This window comes from Lepisma saccharinum, chromosome 14 (genome assembly GCF_977018435.1).
Source record: "Lepisma saccharinum chromosome 14, izLepSacc3.1, whole genome shotgun sequence".
Classification (NCBI taxonomy): domain Eukaryota; kingdom Metazoa; phylum Arthropoda; class Insecta; order Zygentoma; family Lepismatidae; genus Lepisma; species Lepisma saccharinum.
This window is the reverse complement of record NC_139242.1, coordinates 55,302,843-55,324,053: the sequence shown is the minus strand read 5'-3', so window position 1 is coordinate 55,324,053 and position 21,211 is coordinate 55,302,843. Positions and strand designations below refer to the sequence as shown.

The following is a 21,211-nucleotide window of genomic DNA, read 5'->3' as shown; positions in this document are numbered from 1 at the left end:
ATGACCTGTGAAGTGCTCGATTAGAGTTCAGTTCGTATGTCTACGTCATTTCAGGTCTGTCCCCTAACCACACACAAGTTTGGTGGTGTACATGCAGTGTTTTCATCTCAAAGAATGTATTGGTGAATGCATTCACTTCGCGTGCGAAAATACGTATCAATACAAAAACCTATATTAAACGCGTTGAGTGCTCAACTCATGGCCTCTGAATTCGAATCCCAGCTAGGACCTGCGCTTATTGTACAGTCAAGGACACTTCTTGGTTGTAATGATCCTATTGACAGCCAATGGGGTTGTTACAACCCAGAGGTGTCCGTGACTTTACTTGTGACTTCATCATGTTAATCTACTTGTAATAATAATCATGCATCCTAGCGGGCTCGACCCCGTTTAATGTGAGTCTCTCTCTCCAATATTGACCTTACCATCAAATCAATGTGCTTGAGACGAAACAAAGTAGACGTAATTATTTGGCCGAAAACCATGCTACCACATCTAGTGGCGAGAATATAGTTTGGGGCTCCCCTCAACTTAATTCTGTCCCCCACCACTTCTTAGAACAAAATGATACCCTTATTTAACCTATACTTCTTTTTATTATTATACCACTTAACTGTAGAAAAACTCACACGAAATATCCTTCGAGAAAAGATTCACATGGAAATGGGCATTTGGAATTATTTATTTCTCTGTCCTATTGGATAATCGCCGTTGAGTTAGGCAACACACACAACGCCTTGCTGGAAGCGAGTATTTCTTTGTGTCCCATTTATATTGCCGGTGACTGTACCTTATAAAGACGTCAAATTCTCAATTTTTCATTTCTTAATCTCTCTAATTTCGCTCTCTTGGCATAAACTATAGTGCATCGACTTGGAATGCAAATTACGCAAATATATCGCCACAGTTTCTCTCATTGTTGCCTGTCGATTGTATGTGAATGTAACTCACAAGAGATTTTGAAATGCCGGTAAATTTCTGAAGGAACATTTTTGCCAATCATAGTAGGATCGATGTGTCCTTGGCCAAATAGGTTGTAGTGTGTATGGTAGACTGTCATAAATATCACAAATGGCCTTCTGTTGGATGACGTAATCAGTTATTGTCATTACACTAGGTACAGTTTTATTGCTTTCTGGCTTACAATTTTCTTCCTTTGTTGCCTGGAAAGATAATGTTGCCCTTCATTGAAGACATATAGAGGAGAAATCATATTCACAGTAGGAATCATGGCGTCTTTGTTGTAGTAGATCCCGTGACATTGACTGAAGGATTATTAACAAGTTTGTGTCAAATGTTTGCATGACGTGTAGTGCCATAATATTATTTGGATGATTAAATATAAAGAATTGATATTGATAGTCCTGTGACATATGTAAATATTGTACAAATAACTATGATATAACACTCTGATGAGGTTAAAATGAGCTAACCCAAAGAGATATTTATATTAAAGCAAGAATCATGCACAGTATGAGAGAGAGAAAGTGAGAGAGAGAGAGAGAGAGCAAAGAATGATAGACAAAAATTCATAATGAAGCAGGGAAAGGAAAAGGAAAATGAAAATAAAAACTAAAAAGAATGAAACAGAGAGAAACAGGGAGAATGAAAGATAAATATGAAGATGAAATACAATGTGGGAATGATAAAGACAAGGTAAGTAAGTAATTTCAGGAAAAAATAAATAAAAAGAAAGATGGAGAAATAGAGAAAGAAACAAGTAGAAAAAAATAAGGAAGGAAGAAGGCAAGAAATGTAAAGAGAGGAAGAAGGAAACAAGTAGAAAAACAAAAGAAGGAAGAAAGCAAGCAAAGAAGGTAAACAGAAGCAGAAAGAAGATATGAGTAGACAAAGAAAGGTGAACATTTAAATACATACAGAAGCAAAGAAAAAGAGAAAAAATAAAGACGAAGAAACAGAGGAAGAAAGAAATAGGTAGAGAAACAAAGGAAGAAAGGGATGAAGAAAGGAAGATAAAGAGATGAAGAAAGAAGGTATAAGTAGACAGACAAAGGCAAAGATATAAATAGGTACAGAAACAGGAAAAGAAGACGACGACGAAGAAACAGGCAGAAAGAAACAAAGGAAGGAAGAAAGAAAGCAAATAAGGTAAAGAGAAGCAGAAAGAAGATAAGGAGGCAAAGAAAAGTGAAGATATAAATACACACAGAAACAGTGACAAGAGAGAAGAATAAAGACTAAGAAACAGAGAAAGGAAGAAACAGATAGGAAATCAAGGATGGAAGAAAGAAAGCAAGGATGATAGAGGAAGAAGAGAACAAGTAAATAAAGAAAGTCAAGGAAGATAAACAGGAACAAAGAAGATATAAGTAGGCAAAGAAACAGGGGAACAGAGAGAGAAGTAAATAGAGAAACAGTAAAAGAGAGAAAAAAATGGGGGAACTCAGAGAATCTTGATATCCATAATCTTCGAAGCAGAACCCGCCTGAAAATATTTTGCACACCTGAGAGAGAATACGAACAACATTCTCTGGTAACAAAGTAAAATTGAAGCAAGTCTTCAATAATAATACGAGATGGATTAATCAAAATGCTTTGTAGATGTACAGGGAGCTACAATATTGCAGTTTCACTTCGACACGTTATAATTACAAATAGTGCATTAAAATGTCAGTCTGTGCCGTGAAAACTTGAGTTTATGCTAAGGCTTCAGCAACTTGAATCAAGTTGAGGATTATCATTTTGTGGTGTTTTGTCTTCTGTATCTTAAATTGTCTGGCTCGACTATCAAACTTTGCCCTCATTTTGTACTCTGGGCACGTTTTTGAAGTAGAATTGAAAAAAAAACAATTTCTAGTTCTCATAGAACTATATCTCTAATCAGTTTTAAGTAACACTGGTTAAAAATCTGCTAAGAAGCATTACATCTCAAGCGAGGACAATTTGTTTTGTGAATGCTCAGGTTTATATTTGAGTGAATGGACTGTGAAGTTTGTAAACAAGTGCTTAGATACAGCAAGGACTTTTCTCGCCTTGGTGATAATTTTCAGCGGACATTCCTTTTTAAAACTGATTTGAAAGGATTCAGATCACAGAAAATACGTGCGTATCTATGATTTCTTCCTCTCCCGTATTCCATCCGTTCATCACACATTCTCGTCTTCGCAACTGAACAAGAGAGTGAGTGCACTAACACAAAACCATTAGATCCGTGAAAAGAAACGTATAGTTTTTTCTCAATTATATCAATTTTTATAGGCTGTATACAAGATATTTCTACCACCGGGGATCCCGGTTTGAATTCCGGCCTGAAAATGGGTGTTCTTTGATTGATTATATGCACAGAAAGGCTAATCAGGACTGTTCTTTGAGAGTGTCCTTTCATCGATTTCATTATATTTCTCCTCACCATCCTCATTAGCCAAAGTGGCAGAAAAGCGGTGATAAATACCAAAAATAAAATCCAATAAAATCAGATATTTCTACCAGTTGGTAGAAACATATCCGCAATTTTTTCAGAGTTAAATTTCATTCGTCATTGGATTTACTAATGAGAACCAATCTCTATCAGTCTTATTTTCATACCTAGGTAATATCCAGCGTGATCAAAGCGAGACAGCTCAAAATCTATAAGCAACATCTGTCCATCAACTATCTTGCATCTTGTGCCATTAACCATCAGAGTTAACAAATAATTTTGACAAAATTGCCAATTAGCAATGGAGCCAATATTTTGGTTACCAGAAAAAAACTTTACCAATTTTGTATCTTTCCATATTCCTGCTAACAACTTCAATAACAAGGCATAATTTATCTACTATGAACAAGTTCGAATTTGATTGATTTTACATATGATTTTGTTGTTTTTTTGTCTTTAGTTAATTCAGTGATGATGTTCAAGGTATGAAGGGATAATGTACTATAAATGACATAAGGAAACTTTCGAAATGTGCAAATAGAGACACAGTTGAATTCCGGAAACAATGTCACTAGCATTTCCTTTGCAAACTAAGAACTTAAAAGATTCGTCTACTTACAATAGTATCGTATTGTATGTCGTTTCAATTCTAATCAGCTTATTTGGGAACTGGCAGCTTACATAGCCTCTTAGGTCCATCACTTTTGTTTTACAATGTGTACGTGTTATTGGCTGAATGTGATACCATGGTTCTATTCTTGTTATCACCATAGATTCTTAATAGTTTCGATTATTTTGGTCGATTGTTATCCGTAACTTGGGAACTGAAACATCTTTCTGCGAAGGAAACGTGGATAGTTTCGCCTTGATAATGAGTTATCACATTCAGAAATCAGTCGAATGGACCAGAAACAGCCAATAATTTCAATAATTTCTCTACAGGGGACAGCAAATGCAAAGAAGAAAAGTATGTAAGTAAATATTTTCCTGGATGCCATTTGGGTAAATGGTCGCATATGTAGATAAGCTACTTATGAGTAGAATAGTGTGTGACACAGTGACGGCGATTGGGTTCCAGAACTGAGGTGCACAAAATTGGGGATGGGGGGCAAGGACAGTTCACTTCCTCTTGGTAGATAAGGTTTCCCACAGTGCGGGGGCAAAAGTGACAAAAAGTGGGGGGAGCAACTGCCCCCCTTGGCCCCCCCAATCGCCGCCACTGGTGTGACAATCTGATAGTCGTGGAATGCATAGGCAGAAAGTTCATATACACCTCCTAGAAATATGCAGAAATGAATTTCATTAAGAATAATATAACTTGATACTTAATACTGTGTTTTATCAATATGTTTGGGCCATATAAATGTTTAAGAATTGTCAGTTATGCTTAAGTCAAAAGTCATAGTAACATGATGTATCCACGGAAAAATATGTTTTTTATAAAGAAGATTAGAGAATATTTAAAACATCTTGAAATATTTGTTATTGTTTTCATGGTACTATTTTATTTCGAAGAAGTTCTCTCATCAAATTCGCCCAATAACTTATCCCTGTCACCTACATGCATTGTTCATGTAATTTTATATGCCATAATGAATTTTGGGGTTGATCAATTAACAGGGCTGATGTGATGTAAACATGAGTTAATGTTACATGGAGAGAAATCCAGATAAGCCATTTTGTGCCATTAAGCATTAGAGTTGCCTAAATTTTTTGGTCAAAATTGCCAATTTAGCGATAGAGCCACAATTTTTGTTACCAAAATACTTAACGAAACGTGTTTTGTTAGTTCAAATAAATCAGTTTTTTCTGTGTTTGTAAATATTCAGACTCAGCACTAATGATTAAAATAATCACTTGAGAGCAATATGTAAACAGAAATACGAGTAGAAGGTAACTGTTGTTGGAATTACATATATAGAAACAAGAGAAAAATAAGATAATTGATATCATTGGAAACCCTCAAAGACCCACAAAGATCAACTTCCAGTTATGTATTGCATTGGCTTTTAATCTGTAAAGTGGAAAATCAAATTTAGACACAGAAAGGAGTGATTATTGCAAAGTATGAAGAGAAAAACAGAATAGGTTAAGAAAAAAGTCGGAAAATTCATAATATTTTTAAAAAATACATTTGTAATTTTTGAGCCATCAACCTTGTGTATACTGCTTTGGTGTAAATCTATACATTCAATAAGAGAAATAGTCGTTTTGTAATGTTTAATTTCTCCAACAAGGAATATCAATTTACACAATATACATTTCAATCAATTATTTTTTTGAAAAAAGAAAAATGTAAAAATGTATTTCTATAAGTACACTTTGGGTACAAATTCATCACTACAGTAAAACATGTTATATTCCTGTAATAACCAAAAATGTTTTAAAGACCTTTCACACACATACATTCGATTTTATATTGAAGTGATTTCTAGATAGACATTCATTCACAGTGTGATTGGTAATAGCATTTAGGAATTATCACGTGTCATGCCAAACCAGTACTTTTTGTATGCAGGAAACAATGTTCACTGTTAAGTAAGTCTTAATGTATTTGTTTACTGCACTATTCCACTCGGTAATTTTACAGAGAGCTTCTGCAGCCATTGTTAATGGACACTGCACCCATGTATCTTCACACATGTATTTACATAGATTCACTATGAACGTCACTAGTTCTTGTTGTCCTCTTCATACCAGTTTTCGCTGAAAATAAAAATAAGGAAATAAATCAATTTGCATCAAGGAATATTGAGGCTTTATGATTTATAAAATTATCTTGAGCCTTAATTTAATATTATTGTGTATAACAGCTTTTCTAAGTTTCATATAAGGATGAAATACACTCTTATTCTAACACAGTGCATGTCCAATAAATGTTTTAAGATAATTTCATACTTTCTATGAATTCAATTGCTCAAAATTAATTATGTGCAAATCAAAGTTGTTATATGTTTTGAACATTTTATTTTCTATAATTTCCAATGAAGAATGTTTGGTTTGATTTTTTGTTGTAAGTCAACTTTATGCACACATAGGCTAATCAGGACTGGACCTACAGTTTAAAGTGGGATTCGAACCACTATATGACCCCATCGGGTGACTGAAGAATGTGATGTTTGTGTGTGTGTGTATGTGCGAGTAACTTATTGAAGAGGTTTGCAGACAATAAAAATAATCATTATTTTTTACCAAAATGAATTATACTATTTATAATTGAAATTAACATGTTTGTTTAACAATCGATACAATCATAAACTATGTGTCTGCTAACGGTTATTTAAATCAAATGGAATGAATGAATTACCTTGAAACTGTTTGCGCTACAAATAATTCCAATGCTGAGTTTACATTAACAAGAAATAAGGAACAGCTGAAGCTCTAAATTGAGAAGTAAGGTTAACATTTCTTAGGATACTGAGTTAATAAAGTTCATGTTAGAGCAAAAGCTCTAATCTAATAGTGATGCAACCTAGTTGTAAGTTGATAATTAACTTCAAAAGAAGAAAAGATTTAATTTCCTTATAGATTTCCTTGTTTGCTTTCCAGGGTCGGCTTCAAAATGTTTGTGGTTTTTGAAAAACAAATTGGACACATTTAACCTGCAACATTTTAGACAGACAATCTAAATTACGTAAAACATATCTGTTAGTATTGTATTTAGAGATTCGGCTTTATCTAGAGAAAAAAATAACGGCAAAGGATATTGTGATTAGGCCTGCCCGATGGCGCAGTGGTAGCGTCGTCGCCTTGTAATCAAGGGATCCCGGGTTCGATACCCGGTGGAGGCACATAGTGGTTCGGATCCCACTTTAAACTCTAGGTCCAGTCCCAATTAGCCTTACTGTGCATAAATTAGACTTGAAACACCAACTCAATCAACTCAATATTATGATTAATATTATGCACTTATGAAATATGATAATTCTTTACAACTAACGCACATTACCTTAAGTTGGTAAAACTTCGATGACACCCGATGATGTTACAAGGTGGTCTCTACTCATATTTGCAAGACTATATTTCTTGTGGCCTCCCCGATGGCGTAGTGGTAGCGTCGTGGTTTGGATCCCACTTTAAACTGTAGGTCCAGTCCCGATTAGCCTTACTGTACATAAAGTGGACTTAAAACGCCAACTCAATCAATCAATCAATATATTTCTTGTGTTTCTTAAAATAGCAATATGATTGTAACAAGAACGAAAGTGTTTACTTAATACATTTTCCTTAGATTATAAGTACCGCAAATAATGAGAACGCAAATAGTACTTGATCAATTCGTGTGCATGTTACATTATTAGATCAGTTAGTAAAAGCATGTTAATAACTAAAAGAGTGGTCTTACTTTTTAAATTTTGCTAACCAGTGTTCAGTTGAAGAAAATTAGTTTATAATGAGAAATAAATTATTTCCAGGTTAACCATGTCTCACAATCCTTTCTAATTATGTCACGGAAACACCTTATGAAGAGAGCTAACAAAGGTAAGTTAATACAAATTCACGTTAAGTTTCTGTGAGCGTTACTCTACATTTTGACTTCTCTCCATCATTAGTTATTTGATTGCTAACTGTGTTACCTTATTTTTATTATTATTATAAGTCCCTTATTTTCTGACAAACTAAATTAAGTGAAATATACGCCCTGGTCTTTTACTCGTATTTCACAACGGTCCGTGTTCACTTTTCAGTTTTCACAGAGGTCCGCATTCAAATACGTTATTATCTTTCCTCGCTCACAATACCTCCGTGTTCTTCATAATGATAAGCACATTTATTTTCGTTCTGTAAGCTGTCACAGACCTGAGTTTTGGAAAATGGAAGCGTGTTTCATGTTTTACGTATTCTTGAATTTAATGGAAAGCATGGAGAAGAATATAATTTGTTAAAAATGATCTTAAGTGGTGGAAAAGTGGATTCAATGTCAGATTGTGACAGTTGTTACTCCCTCCCAATATCTTTATAAACAAAAGCATGATAGTCATATTTTGAAATTTTAACTCTCACTCACTCTCTATGTATTTCATTGTTTATTTTAATTCATTAATTTTCAGCATAGAAATTCCCGAAAGTTTCTCCACAGGAACAACATGATGTTGATAACGCAGTGGATACCTGAGTATGTGCCAGACGTGCATAAAATATGGAAAAATAAAAAGCGCACAAATTTTAACCAATTTTAATTTCTTGTTACTAAACCTGATTTAATAAGGTCGTTGTACTCTTTATGAAATGTTCATGCATGCAGTTGTTTAAAGATAAATGCAGATCTTAAGAGTAATTGTCACGACATCATTGAAAACTTTTGGGCATCAAACGATGATCTGCAGGTACGAAGTTTTACAATATAGCTAATCCTGAACTCTATATAATGTTCAAAAGAGTTTATCAATTGATTTAGAAGGAAGTATAGAAATGCAGTATCTAAAATATGCTAAGACGAAATGAAAACGAAATGAGAAGTATACAGTGAAAGCTAAATACAATTTAAATGGTTTTGTCACAAATATATGTATATTAGTCATATACCCCTCCAGATATTAATTAATTGTACGAGTTATGGGATACGGGTGCTTCAGTGTTAAGATATCCGATTTTCCATAACTCATGAATTAATCTGAGCCATTTTGTTGGTTAAAGCATCGCAATCACCAATAGCAGATTCTCGTAATTTTTCCGTGGCTTGTATTTTATGTTTTAAATATATGAATGGACCTAATAACTGGCTACTAATTAGCTAGACAGAGGTTCACAAGTTCTCTCAAGTCATAAACGTTTCGGTATTGATGTGAAGTTAACAACTGACTTTTCGCTATGCTATCAAGAATGTCACTTTGTACGAACAATTATCCGTTTCAGTTTAGAAGTTTTTGTATGTTGAAAATGGGTTGATGAACTTATTTTTTAATAAGAATCGAATTGATAGTAATGTTAAGCCAAGAGGTGAGAAACCAAGAACTTTATAGCATAAATGACTATATACCGTGCGTCCATTTCCTTGCGAGGCCGAGAGATCGGGAGAAGTATGGCGAGCGGTGCTAGCGGAGATGCCGACATTTTCGACCAATAACGTCCCGCTTAAGTTTACCCTCAAAAGCGTTTTGCTTCGCTCGGAACCGTTTGGAGGTTTCCAATGTGCAACACTGTATCAAGATTACGTTACAGACTAAACCGTTTTCGCAAGCATTTTGCAATCTGAAAGCTTCGAGCTTGAGTTGTTCTTGCCTTCGCGACTACAGGTGCCCCTGGACAGAACTGCGAGTGGAGTGAGGAACAGACTTTGAACCAAGAGCGTGTTAATTTCGTACTGTGTAAAATAGTGTGGTTTTTGGTTACTTACCGTGCTACTTCTTTGTGTAATTACAGTGTGTGCGTGTTGTGTGTAAGTGAGGCGAATGAATGAAGGTGGATATCACTTTGAACAAATCTTATAACACAGGTTAGTACGCATGCTAAAGATATGTCCATAAAAATAAGCGGGACGTTACTGGTCGAAAATGTCGACATCTCCGCTAGCTCCGCCCGCCACACTTCTCCCGATCTCTCGGCCTCGCAAGGAAATGGACGCACTGTGTATATCACACTACTTATTACTTATCAATACTATATATGGCATTAATGTGTTTACGACAGACGAACTCTCACATAATTTGCTCCAGACCCCACACGTACTTAGGGCCAGTCCTCCCTTAAATTGATTACTTGAAATCGTCCACCTTGAATATATGAGGCGTTGCGGATACGAAGGGCGAACTCAACAAACGTACATTGTAGGAAAATGCGTTTCACGTTGTCAAGCACAGTGCGAACTCCACAAAAAACTTTGGAAATCACGCATGAAACATTCCGATCTACTGTTACCAAGTTTTTGTGGAGTTCGCACTGTGCCTGACAACTTGAAACGCATTTCCCTCACAATGTACGTTTGTTGAGTTGGCCCTTCGTATCCGTAACGCCTCATATAAAGATAAAATGTATAATAATAAAAATAATGTTTAGAGAGAAAAATACAGAGAAATATTATGTAGTTTTAGGGAGAGAGAACATGATTAGGATGCCATTTCGTTTTGGAATATGATTACAAGTCCTCCATATTTCAGCTCAATGAAAAAGCCATCCTGGATACATAAAAATTATCTCACCTTATTACATGAATCGGTGTGCACGAATTTTCTTGTTTTCGTTTGGAATGGACACTGGGTGGCTGACAGCTGCGGAGTTTCTCAGGATAAGACAATGTAGTACCGTCATATACTTTGCTCGTATCTATCAAGAGCCTTGATTTTCGAACCACGGCCGTGAGAAATTAATTATTATGATGATTAAAAGGAAAATAGAAGTAATGAGCATGCCTTACCTGGGATCCAATCCCATATGTGTGTGAGAGAGAGGGGGGAAGGGGGGGGGACAAGGACACTTCTTGGACAAGGACCTGCCGGCCAGTGTACTTTACCTCTGAGAACTTGTAACCCAAAGGCCTTGGGTTCGATTTGAGACGGAGATAAAATTATCGATTCAGACCCCACTTTGAACTGCATGTCCATTCACAATTAGCATTATGTGCATAAAAATGGTTGAGGACAAACTTTACAAACAAACTTCCTGGGAGGTGAATTAGGTGAGCTTGTCCCTTCTATCTGGTTTCCAGGTACCATAAAATCAAGTATCAACTCCTTCATCAAGACCCAGACGGGAAGTTTGCACAATTGTGTAGTGTACACAATAAATCCATGCTTCTTTTCTGCCCCAGGGCCATTACATAAAAACAAAAACAGCACAGGAGGCACAGTTATCGACCTACTGCTCTGTGACCCACTGTTATACTTCACGGAATCACTTACCATCCCTGAACGTTGGCCGGGTCATCGCACCTGAACGTGACGTCATTGTACACTGTTCCGCCGGGACAGCTACCCAGCTGTGGCTGCACGCCGTTGCGGCAGATGTAAAACTTTTGACAGTCTTCTGGATGGGCGTATGTCGGATGCGGCAGCACGCGGCCGTTGGGTCCGATCACGTCGCCATCTGGGCAAGAGAATCCGTCCTTGAGAACCTCTGCAAAAGAAATAACAATTAGTTTAATATAAATGTCAGCTATTTCTGTCATTTATTCTTATTTCCGGCCTCTCTACACTATTTCCGACGACAGAGATGACTGATGAAAAGATTAAAGTAAATAAGAGAAACAATGGAATATGTACGCCCAATCCGCGACTCGACACCGGAACATTCAATGACAAGATTATGAGTGGACCATTCAACGCGCACCGCCATCCAGGTTGCCATGTTGAAACTATTTTAATTTCCTGTTTAATCTATTGCCATTAACTTTAACCATTTTGTTCAAAACCATCTTAGAAGCAAATCCATTACATTATTCTTCTTTTATTTTTTTTAGAATTTGCTAAGTTGGCGGAGTGGTTAGCTCAGCGTGCTACAAGGGGTTCTGGGTTGGCATCCTGGTCTGGGCATGGGTGTTCTTTGTGAATATCCCTTCATCAATTTCATCATTCATCCTCGTCGTCGTGATTATCCAAAAGTTACTGAAAAGCGACACTAAATAGCAAAACTTAAGCAAAACAATACATTTTACTAAGTTAATTTTTCAGTTGACTTATTGGTTGTTGAGAAAACAGGCTCAAAAGGGAACTCCTCGATATACGGCTTAGCTTGAAAAATCTCTCGCATGATGTTTGGTCCTTATCTCTGGAATCATTTACATACAAAAAGTCTTATGTTTCTTCTGTTAACACGATATTTTCAAACTATCCACCGTACGTGAAGGTAAGCTGTCAATTACACAATTAAATTAATTTTCAAAATTGTAAAATATTTAAAAAAAGATTTTGGATATTATATACACCCACACGTAGTGCTTTGTAGGGGATATTCACCTATCTACAATGAAACTTATACATCAATAACTTGTGGAAAACACTTGTGGTCGAAGTATGGGTTGCAAGTAGTGATTGCTAATTTCAAGAGCTTTTGATTGTTAATTTCCAAGCTCTTACCGATGTTACATCAGACAGTCACAATCTAGACCATTTGTGTAGGTGATGTGATCTCCCCCAGGTACCTATATATTACAGGTTGGGTGAACTCCAGACTCACCCCATGGAGAGTCGGCCCCCGTGGCGGAGTGATTATCACATCGCGCTACGACGCCAGGGGTCCCAAGTTCGAATCCCGGCCTAGGCATGGATGTTTGTAAGTGTCCAATTTCATCATATCATCACTCATCCCCATCTTTGCAAATTAGCCTAAAGTGGCACAAAAGCGAAGTAAAAAAAAAAAATCATCCACTCCATTGAGGAACGTTGTTGAAGAAGAATTCCCACCCGAATCACCCTATATCTCTCTGGGAACCAAACACAGATCTCCCGCCTGGTAGTCAGAAGTTCTACCGACTGGATCACCGTGAATCAGTATTATTTATTAAATTGCTAAATTAATAATATTTCATGACTATCTGAACTCAAGAGTCTAACCATAGGAAGTTCTTTGTGTTATTCTGTGTATAATATGAATTTCTTAATTTCCTAAAAAGAACTAATACATATGTATTATATATATATATATATATATATATATATATATATATATATATTATACATGCATAAATATGTATAAAAGTGATTATGTGTATATTATATACGTATAATCACATTTCTGGGTTCTGCGCGTTTGAGTTTGGTTTGAGTTGCTGTTTTAAGTCCACTTTATGCACAGTAAGGCTAATCGGGACTGGACCTACAGTTTAAAGTGGGATCCGAACCACTTGTGCCTCCACCGGGTATCGAACCCGGGACCCCTTGATTACAAGGCAATGACGCTACCACTGCGCCATGGGGGAGGCCTCTGCGCGTTTGAGTCTCAACCGAGGCACCAGTGCTTCATTGTTTATTCTCTCTCTTTCAACTACTGTAATCAAAATAGTGAACATCATTAACTAAGAGAGGTAATAATACATGTTAATAACTAAATCGCAAATAAGCGTTTTTTCACTGACCTTATCCTTAACTTCAGATAATATCATCTGGTCAATCTTCCTCATACAAACTGTCACTTTATCCCTTCCACCTCAAGATGTTGCTGTGCTGTTCATGGCTGTGTTGCAGCACCCATTAATTATGTCATCTTAGCAAGCAACATTAAGCAGATCTTCTTATGTCAAACTCACCATATCGGCTGTTGTTGCTACGTAACGGTCTAGCAACAAATTTTCACTTATTGCCAATCATGTACTTATTGTTGCACAGAATTCGTGCCCCCGAAGTTCAAAGTTATAATGTAGGAATGCAGCAAAATTAACGTAAACCAAAAAGAAACTGAGAAAGGGGAAGTTTAATAGATGTTGATGGTAGTTTGTATCTTCCAGTTTCTTCCGTATTGAATTACATCTCTTCTATCAAATCTCATTTAACTACTAAAAATGGAATTTTATTAAAGTTCTATCAGTTCTATCACAGTTCTCATACGTACGTTTATATGTCAGACGACACGGGGCAGAATTCACTTGCATATTTTACATATACGCCCATTTCTTCTCATTATGTTGTTTATATATACACATAAATACACATGTATATATAAATTAATAATACGAATACATTGCTTTCATTAATATTGAAGTATTTAGAACATATTTTAGTACAGTACTCTAATATTTTTAGCAGTGTGAATTTTTACATAAATTTACCTTCTGAGTCAGGTGCTATTTTCCCTGTGAATGATCTGACACGGAGTTAGCCTTACGAGCGGGTCTTTAATGAGTGTTCTTGTGGTCCCCTCATACTTTGACGCTCGCATATACACACGTTTTTTCTTGAAGAGATAACCTTTCCTGACAGACTACTTTAAGTGCTTAGGAAACATACACAGGTCATCTAATATTTGAATTGTATCAATGTGTAAAAGAAGATCGGTGATATTTAAAAAGTTAATAAGATTTCTATTCTGTTCTGATTTCTATCATTGTCGCTATAGCGACAAGCCGTGTTTAGAAATTCAAAAACGCTCTCATTTCTACAGACTTCCCACTCAGAATATGATTTTCTGCCAGGCATAAGAATAAGATATCAATCTGTTAAATTATACCATTTTGAATTTATTTCGGTATAAATTTGTGTTTTTCTCTCTTGATTATTATTGAATATTTCAGTGTAAAATGACTACTGAATCTCTCTCAGTAAGTAGATAAAAAAAGCTGTGCAATTAGCTACTTCTTAGCGTCTCGTATATATTGTGTAACACTGCCATGTGCTTGTATATATTGCAAGTGCATGTGTCTGTGTATATTTATGTAGAGTGGGATTCAAATTGCCCATCACCACGTTTATTCTCTTTGTTTTACTCAATGAGGGATTCAAGAATTTAAATAAAACACGAGTAAGCTGCTGACAAACTCTGCACCAACATGCGTAAAAATCCTTAAAAAGAAGCAGAATGCAAGAGAAAAATTGATGAAAATAGTCTTGCACAATTTGCAATACTTGTGCTTTCCACTGTACGTGTTTATCTGCGGGGACTACATTACTGATTCCATATGTATAGAGAAAACCACTAATTTTGTAATAAATTCAAAGAAATAAGTAAATTCATCTCCATTCCCGTTCATCTTAACAAAAGTTCAACATTAAGAGTAGGAAGTGCATTTTATTCAAAGTCAAATCCCTTAGTGGGTGCTTACCTTGCCTTTTATCTGTAGGTTTTACTCCAATTTATAACAATAGGTTTTAGTTGTGACATGAACATTTTAAGTGAATGGGTTTCTTTTATGTTTTTAAGTATTAAATGCTGAGGTCACATCCCGAAGACTGGGATTAAAACCAAATTTAAGGTTCGAAGATATACAGCATAAAACGTGATCTGGCAATTTGTTGGGTTCCCAGAAAGCTTAACACAATGGAAAAACTTTCCAGGTGGACATTACCTTAAATTTCATCCTAGTCTAGTCTTTCCAAGAGGGATTACGAACCAACAGAAGAGGAGAAAGAAAAAAAGTACTAGAGTGATACACGTTCTTCAGCCTGCAGTGTACACAGCATTCCACAACACTTCCATTTGTCATCTTTGAATAAGAAAAATCTAAAAATTGTATTTGAAGATTTCTTGCTTACATTAGCCGCATTTCGTTTTTTCATGTAAATTTGATTTGAAAGCTATCACTTTTTTTCTGTTAAGGTCTCTTTTAACACAGCACACAATTCGGCCATGTATTTATCTTCCTGTAAGGGATATAAAGTCAACATTTGTTGAAGATGATGTGTCACAGGGTCAGAATATGAAATTGAATCGAATATTTTAATTGTTGAATGTACTTGTAGCTTATTACTGTTCTAAGGGAAGGTGTTTATGGAAAAAGCACTTGGACTTCAGGTTAGCACAACATGCGAAGCAAACATTTTCAGGATTTCAATCTATTCTAGTATGGCTTTACTCAATGTGTTTACAGGCCAACACAAAACGTGGAGGGCCTCCCCGATGGCGCAGTGGTAGCGTCCTCGCCTTGTAATCAAGGGGTCCTGGGTTCGATACCCGGTGGAGGCACAAGTGGTTCGGATTCCACTTTAAACTGTAGGTCCAGTCCCGATTAGCCTTACTGTGCATAAAGTGGACTTAAAACACCAACTCAAACCAAACCAAACAAAACGTGGAAGAAAATAAAATTAGTCCTGAATTGTAAGAAAATGTACTTAACATTCAAGACCTGTGAAGTAGCATTTCAGGCAATATATATTTCATAATTTTTAGAAACATTTTCTGCACGTTTGATATGACAATGGGTATATTGTTATAGTTGATTCAACTCAGAACTATACACCAAATATCACGTGACAAGTTACTCATCTCTGCAGTTTCCACAAACAGGCAATATAATGAGATATTTTAAGTTGCATAGATGTAGTGTTGTCCACGGGACGAGACGGGACAGGCTTTTAAAAATTCGAGACGAGACGAGATTGACCATGTGTCATGAGACAAACGAATATTTTCGAGACGAGACAGCATTTCCACGAGACTTCCACGAGACGAGACAGGCCAAAGTCTCGTCTCGTGGGCAACACTACATAGATGGTGGGCATTGCTTGTTTATGTAACAGATTTCTAATACAATGAAACGAGCATAACTTTTTTTATTTAGAAACGTTTCACCTAACGTGCGAAATTTTCATGAGGCTAAATGTTTTTACATAGATGTGTTTTGCACTATTAACAGTGTTTCCACTGTCCCAATTAATTTAACAAAGCTACTTTTTAAAATATTAGTTAAAACAAAAAGTTTTCAAAAGTATCTAATTGTTTAATGCTCGTTATGCTTCTTCTTTCCTTCCTATCTTTCTTTCATAGCCTGGTAAGAGTATCATAAAAAAAGCAGGAACATTGCTACATAAAATTATGCTTGTATTATTGTATTAAAGCAGGAGTGTTAATTGTGTTGATAAGCTGGGTGTGTGTATACCTCGCACACATGATAAAAGCACAAGTGGCAATAATTAGACATCGAATGTACCTTTCTTGCTCTTGTCGCAGCCAGTCCTGTAGCTCTCCTTGGGCCAAGCGCAGGTGTTGACCACGTCATCGTAGACGAGGCCTGGTGGGCAGGGGATCTCGTTGGCCACGCCGTCAACGCAGTTGTAGAATCGGTCGCAGACCTCTGGGTCGTCGTGAGGGAAGAAGCCGTTGGCTCGAGGGCAGTGGGGGCTTGGCTTCGGTTGCTCTGAAAAGTACAATGCAGTTAGTCCTGCGTTCAGTTAAAATATACATTTTACATATAGTATCTGTTGCAAGGTATTATGTTAGGGATATGACCAGTATAGTTAGTAATTCTTAATTGCATAGAGTAAGTGTTCGAATCGAAGGGGGGGGGGCAGAGAATTCCCCCCTTCTGCTTTTTTCATCCCAGGCTCTGCATTTATATTTTCTTTCCCAACAGGGAGAGAAATTTCCTCCCCTCTGAATAGATATTATATTATTATTTGGGATGGCATAATATGCATTCACTGTTTGAATTCAGTGTCATTAATTCGAGTTTGTCGTTCACGATGTTGTGAACAAAAATACACAGTCATTGCGCTCTAAATATTTTATGGGTGCACTTTTTTGTATGTTCAGAATCAGCAACAATCAAAGGAATCTGTTCGAGAGTACTTAAGGAGGGAGGAAAATTAACAAAATGTTTGACATACTTTTCTTTTCAAGTCGTGAATTCAGTGCAGGTATCAGTTCAAAAGAAAGTACAAAGTGTAAAGCAATGCTAAAGAAGGTGCAAACGTGGTCACTTGTAGTAGAACTTGTCATTGACTTATTAGATCTCCTCATACAGTTTTCATTGTTTCTACAAAGAAGGGGCGCTAGTGTAATTACTGCACCGCAGGAACTGACTGTGATAATAAAATCACAAACTTCAATTAAAGAGCACCCTAGAGAAAAATCTAAAAGATGTAAACTTTTAAGTTTCTTTAAAACAAAGCATTCATGAGTGTACCGCTAACTGACCCATCTGAAGCAGATAAGGAGGGGGGAATCATATTTTCGGTTGCATTTCCTTCATGTACTGATAACATGAATTCCAGATTTGAAGATCATGGAATATTAGAAGAAGCATCTGTTTTGAACCATAAAGTCTCGGCCAGAAAATGAAGCAGAACGTATGTTGTATGGTGACAAAGAAATCACTTTGTTGGGTGGTAGTGTTAAAATACAAGAGGAACGCATTCGCGAAATAGTGAAGGAATAATGCAAAAACTTTAAGACGAGCTCAATAGGTGATTTGCTGAGTGAAGCCCCCCCCCCCCCCTTTATCTGCATATTCTTCAATTCGAACGCTTGGATTCATAATAAATGTGCATGGCTTGAAATTCACTTGTATATGTTTACGCTGGTAATTTATATACACACGCAATTCTTCATAACAATAGAGTCAATTTAGTTTGTGCAGAAATTTTCATTAATAAATTTATTGAAGTAGAAATATTTTGATTAATTGGAATTTTTCGGTGTCCGAAATGGAACATTGCAATGAAAATCAGCACTTACCTAATTAATTTAATGGTAGCCAGAGGGACTAAAAGATTCCATTAAATCCAGTCGTTATCAACTAATTTAAACCAAATATTATATTTTGGCAACAAGCCTAATCAAAATAATACTCTTTATGGTTATGCCGTAAATTGATTTATTAATATTAAATTTCAAGGGTACATATTAACTAACGTATAAAGTTAAAAAAATACTGAGCCATTTACGAGTAAAATTGTTGAGATCGGGTCTTTTAGAAAACGAATTTATAGGGAATTTACCTACCTTACGAAGGTTGAGAATCACTGGTCTATGGAGTGGTTGATTAGCTGTTATTGAGCATTTCTGTCAACTTGATGTGTGTGATGAGAAAGATAAGTGTAATACATATGTGCATTGTGCATTTATATATATATATATACAGGGTGCATCTAAATTCCCATTACAGACTTTGAGGGCTTCTAGTTGGGACCAAAACGGCTAAGTTTTGCAGAGGAACTCATGTCCGGAAACGTACCGTTTCCCCGCTACAAGCAAAACACCACCACAACACACGTTGAACACTCCCACTTCTGCTGCTTACTGTACGTTGTTTTTGCATAGCTGCAGCGTCCACTTACAAGAAGGGCTCGATGTGGCGAATATTGACTTTAACACAAACACCGTACCTACGTATCATATTCTGGTACACACGATCCCCAACATCCGCCGCTGCCATAACCCGCTCCAGCAGGTCTTCCTCTGATTCCACCGGGGTCTCGTAAATCAGGCTCTTCATGTGCACCACAGGAAATAATCGAGCGGAGTCAAGCCCAGCGAACGTGCAGGCCAACGTACGTATACCCTGGTCATTGGCGCCGAAAACGCGGGAGAGTTCAACGTCTGTTGTGGTGGTGTTTTGCTTTTAGCGGGGAAACGGTACGTTTCCGGACATGAGTTCCTATGCAAAACTTAACCGTTTCGGTCCCCACTACAAGCCTTCAAAGTCTGTAATGGGAATTTAGATACACCCTGTATATGGAAGTATAGATGGGTGTTCTGTAGCTCCCGCTGCTACCCCTCTTTCTAGGGTTGTTCCAAACTTCTTCTATTCTTCCTCCATTTACAGTTTTCATTACTCATGTCTCTCGATATGACTTACAGTACTGATAAGCCTACCCCAAGGTTACAAGACGAGACCTGAACATTTAGCAGCGATAGCAGTAACACCGAAAGCGTATTTACGAAGAGGAGTAACCTCGCTTCGAAAAAGCCACGAAACTTGTTTGCACCTCGGCGCACGCGGAAGCAGAAGAAATCCTACCAGTCACGCCGGAAACAGGGAAAAGATCTAACTAGTTCCTTTCTCCGTCCAACGATTCCGAGGTCCACACAGACGCTCAGGTGTGCTAGGTTCCGTATTCCGAAAATGAATCACCTCACGACTTCGCTCAAGGCGGGCGGGCTAGGCATAGCTCACTTTCGCTTGTTTGTTTACTGTTGCTGATGAACGTAACATGCAGATCTGCCCTCTCATTCAAAGGCAAGATTTCCGGGTGGCAATGGAGGAAGTTGCGGCGCTCCTGTCTCGATCTGGCTCATTATTTCAACCAATCGTCCTTCGGTCGGCAGCTACGGTTTGCAAAACAGTATTGCAAGATGTTTGAGATATCCACCCTTGCTACTTCTGAAGGACGTATTTCTCTTCTGGCTTTCTTCTACTTCTGGCTAACCGTGACAATAAGAATAAATGATGGTTAGGTGAAATTGAAGAGAGACTCACAAAGGTCCAACTCTCATCTTAAACCCGGAACTAATAGGTCACCGAGGTGGCAACTTATCCGTCAAAGACGTTAGAAGGAAGGACGGGGGGCGGGGTCCAGGGGTCCGGGTCCCCTACCAAAAAGTTTTACCAATTACTAAAATTAAATAATGAAAATATACTTGTTCATTTGTTGTATATTAAGTGGTTATCAATTTCCTCTGAACTTATTAAAAGGCAAGGATTATATTAGGAGCATATGGCTTTTGCAGAACAGTGCAAATATGCTTACACACTAGTATTTATGATAACAATATGCATAAAATATAATCAGGAACTTTACTTTTCGCCAACATGCTTTTTTGTTATGCAATAAATACGTAATTTTTCATTTATTGATATTAATTTCTTTACCAAGGCACTTGTTTTTATACAAATTATATTGATCTTAACTGCTGGTAAGCAATATAATGAATACACACATGCTGAATACTTCTATTTTTATACTCTTTTTACCTATTCGTGTAATGATAATGTAATATTAATGTATATATTTTAATGAGCATTTATGTTATTTAATACAGTTACAGTATAATATAATTATTTTAATTTAAACATTGTTATTATTATTATTATTACCATTATTATTATTATTCCTGAAACACTTGGTTCGGAGCCCCCGAAATATATTTCTAGATACTTGCCTGTTAGTGGGATTACAAATATGCCCCTCTCTGAGGACTTTTGAATAATCATATTTTCTAAATATTTTTTCAAAATGTGCCCCCGAATGGTATCATAATAGTACAATTCAAATCTCGATATGTCTAATCAATTGTGATCAACTCTCATATACAGCCATGGATGCTTCTGAGTTGTAACAACCTCCGTTACAACCCAGAAGTGTCCGTGACTGTACATGATCCTATAAAGTCTCACGTTGCAAAAAAAACAGAAGACCTGGCTTCAGTCGTCGAATACTGTTAATCTAAAAGCATAAATACAATAATGACGTGGTTAAACAATGAAGGAGACTTTTAATTAAGGAAGCCCAGGTTCGAATCGCAATA

General features: G+C 36.7%; 1 protein-coding gene across 1 annotated transcript in view; it reads right to left on the bottom strand.

The window, feature by feature from the left end:
- Positions 1-5,585: 5,585 nt before the first annotated feature.
- The window catches only part of LOC145998904 (protein obstructor-E-like), a 29,273-nt gene continuing 13,647 nt past the window's right edge, over positions 5,586-21,211 (bottom strand). The window contains exons 3-5 of the mRNA XM_083135649.1: positions 16,893-17,099; positions 11,218-11,431; positions 5,586-6,085 (exon numbers count right to left, since the gene is read on the bottom strand). Coding sequence (XP_082991775.1) covers positions 6,052-6,085; positions 11,218-11,431; positions 16,893-17,099 — 455 coding nt within the window. The 3' untranslated portion in view covers positions 5,586-6,051. The remainder of the gene's footprint in view (positions 6,086-11,217; positions 11,432-16,892; positions 17,100-21,211) is intronic.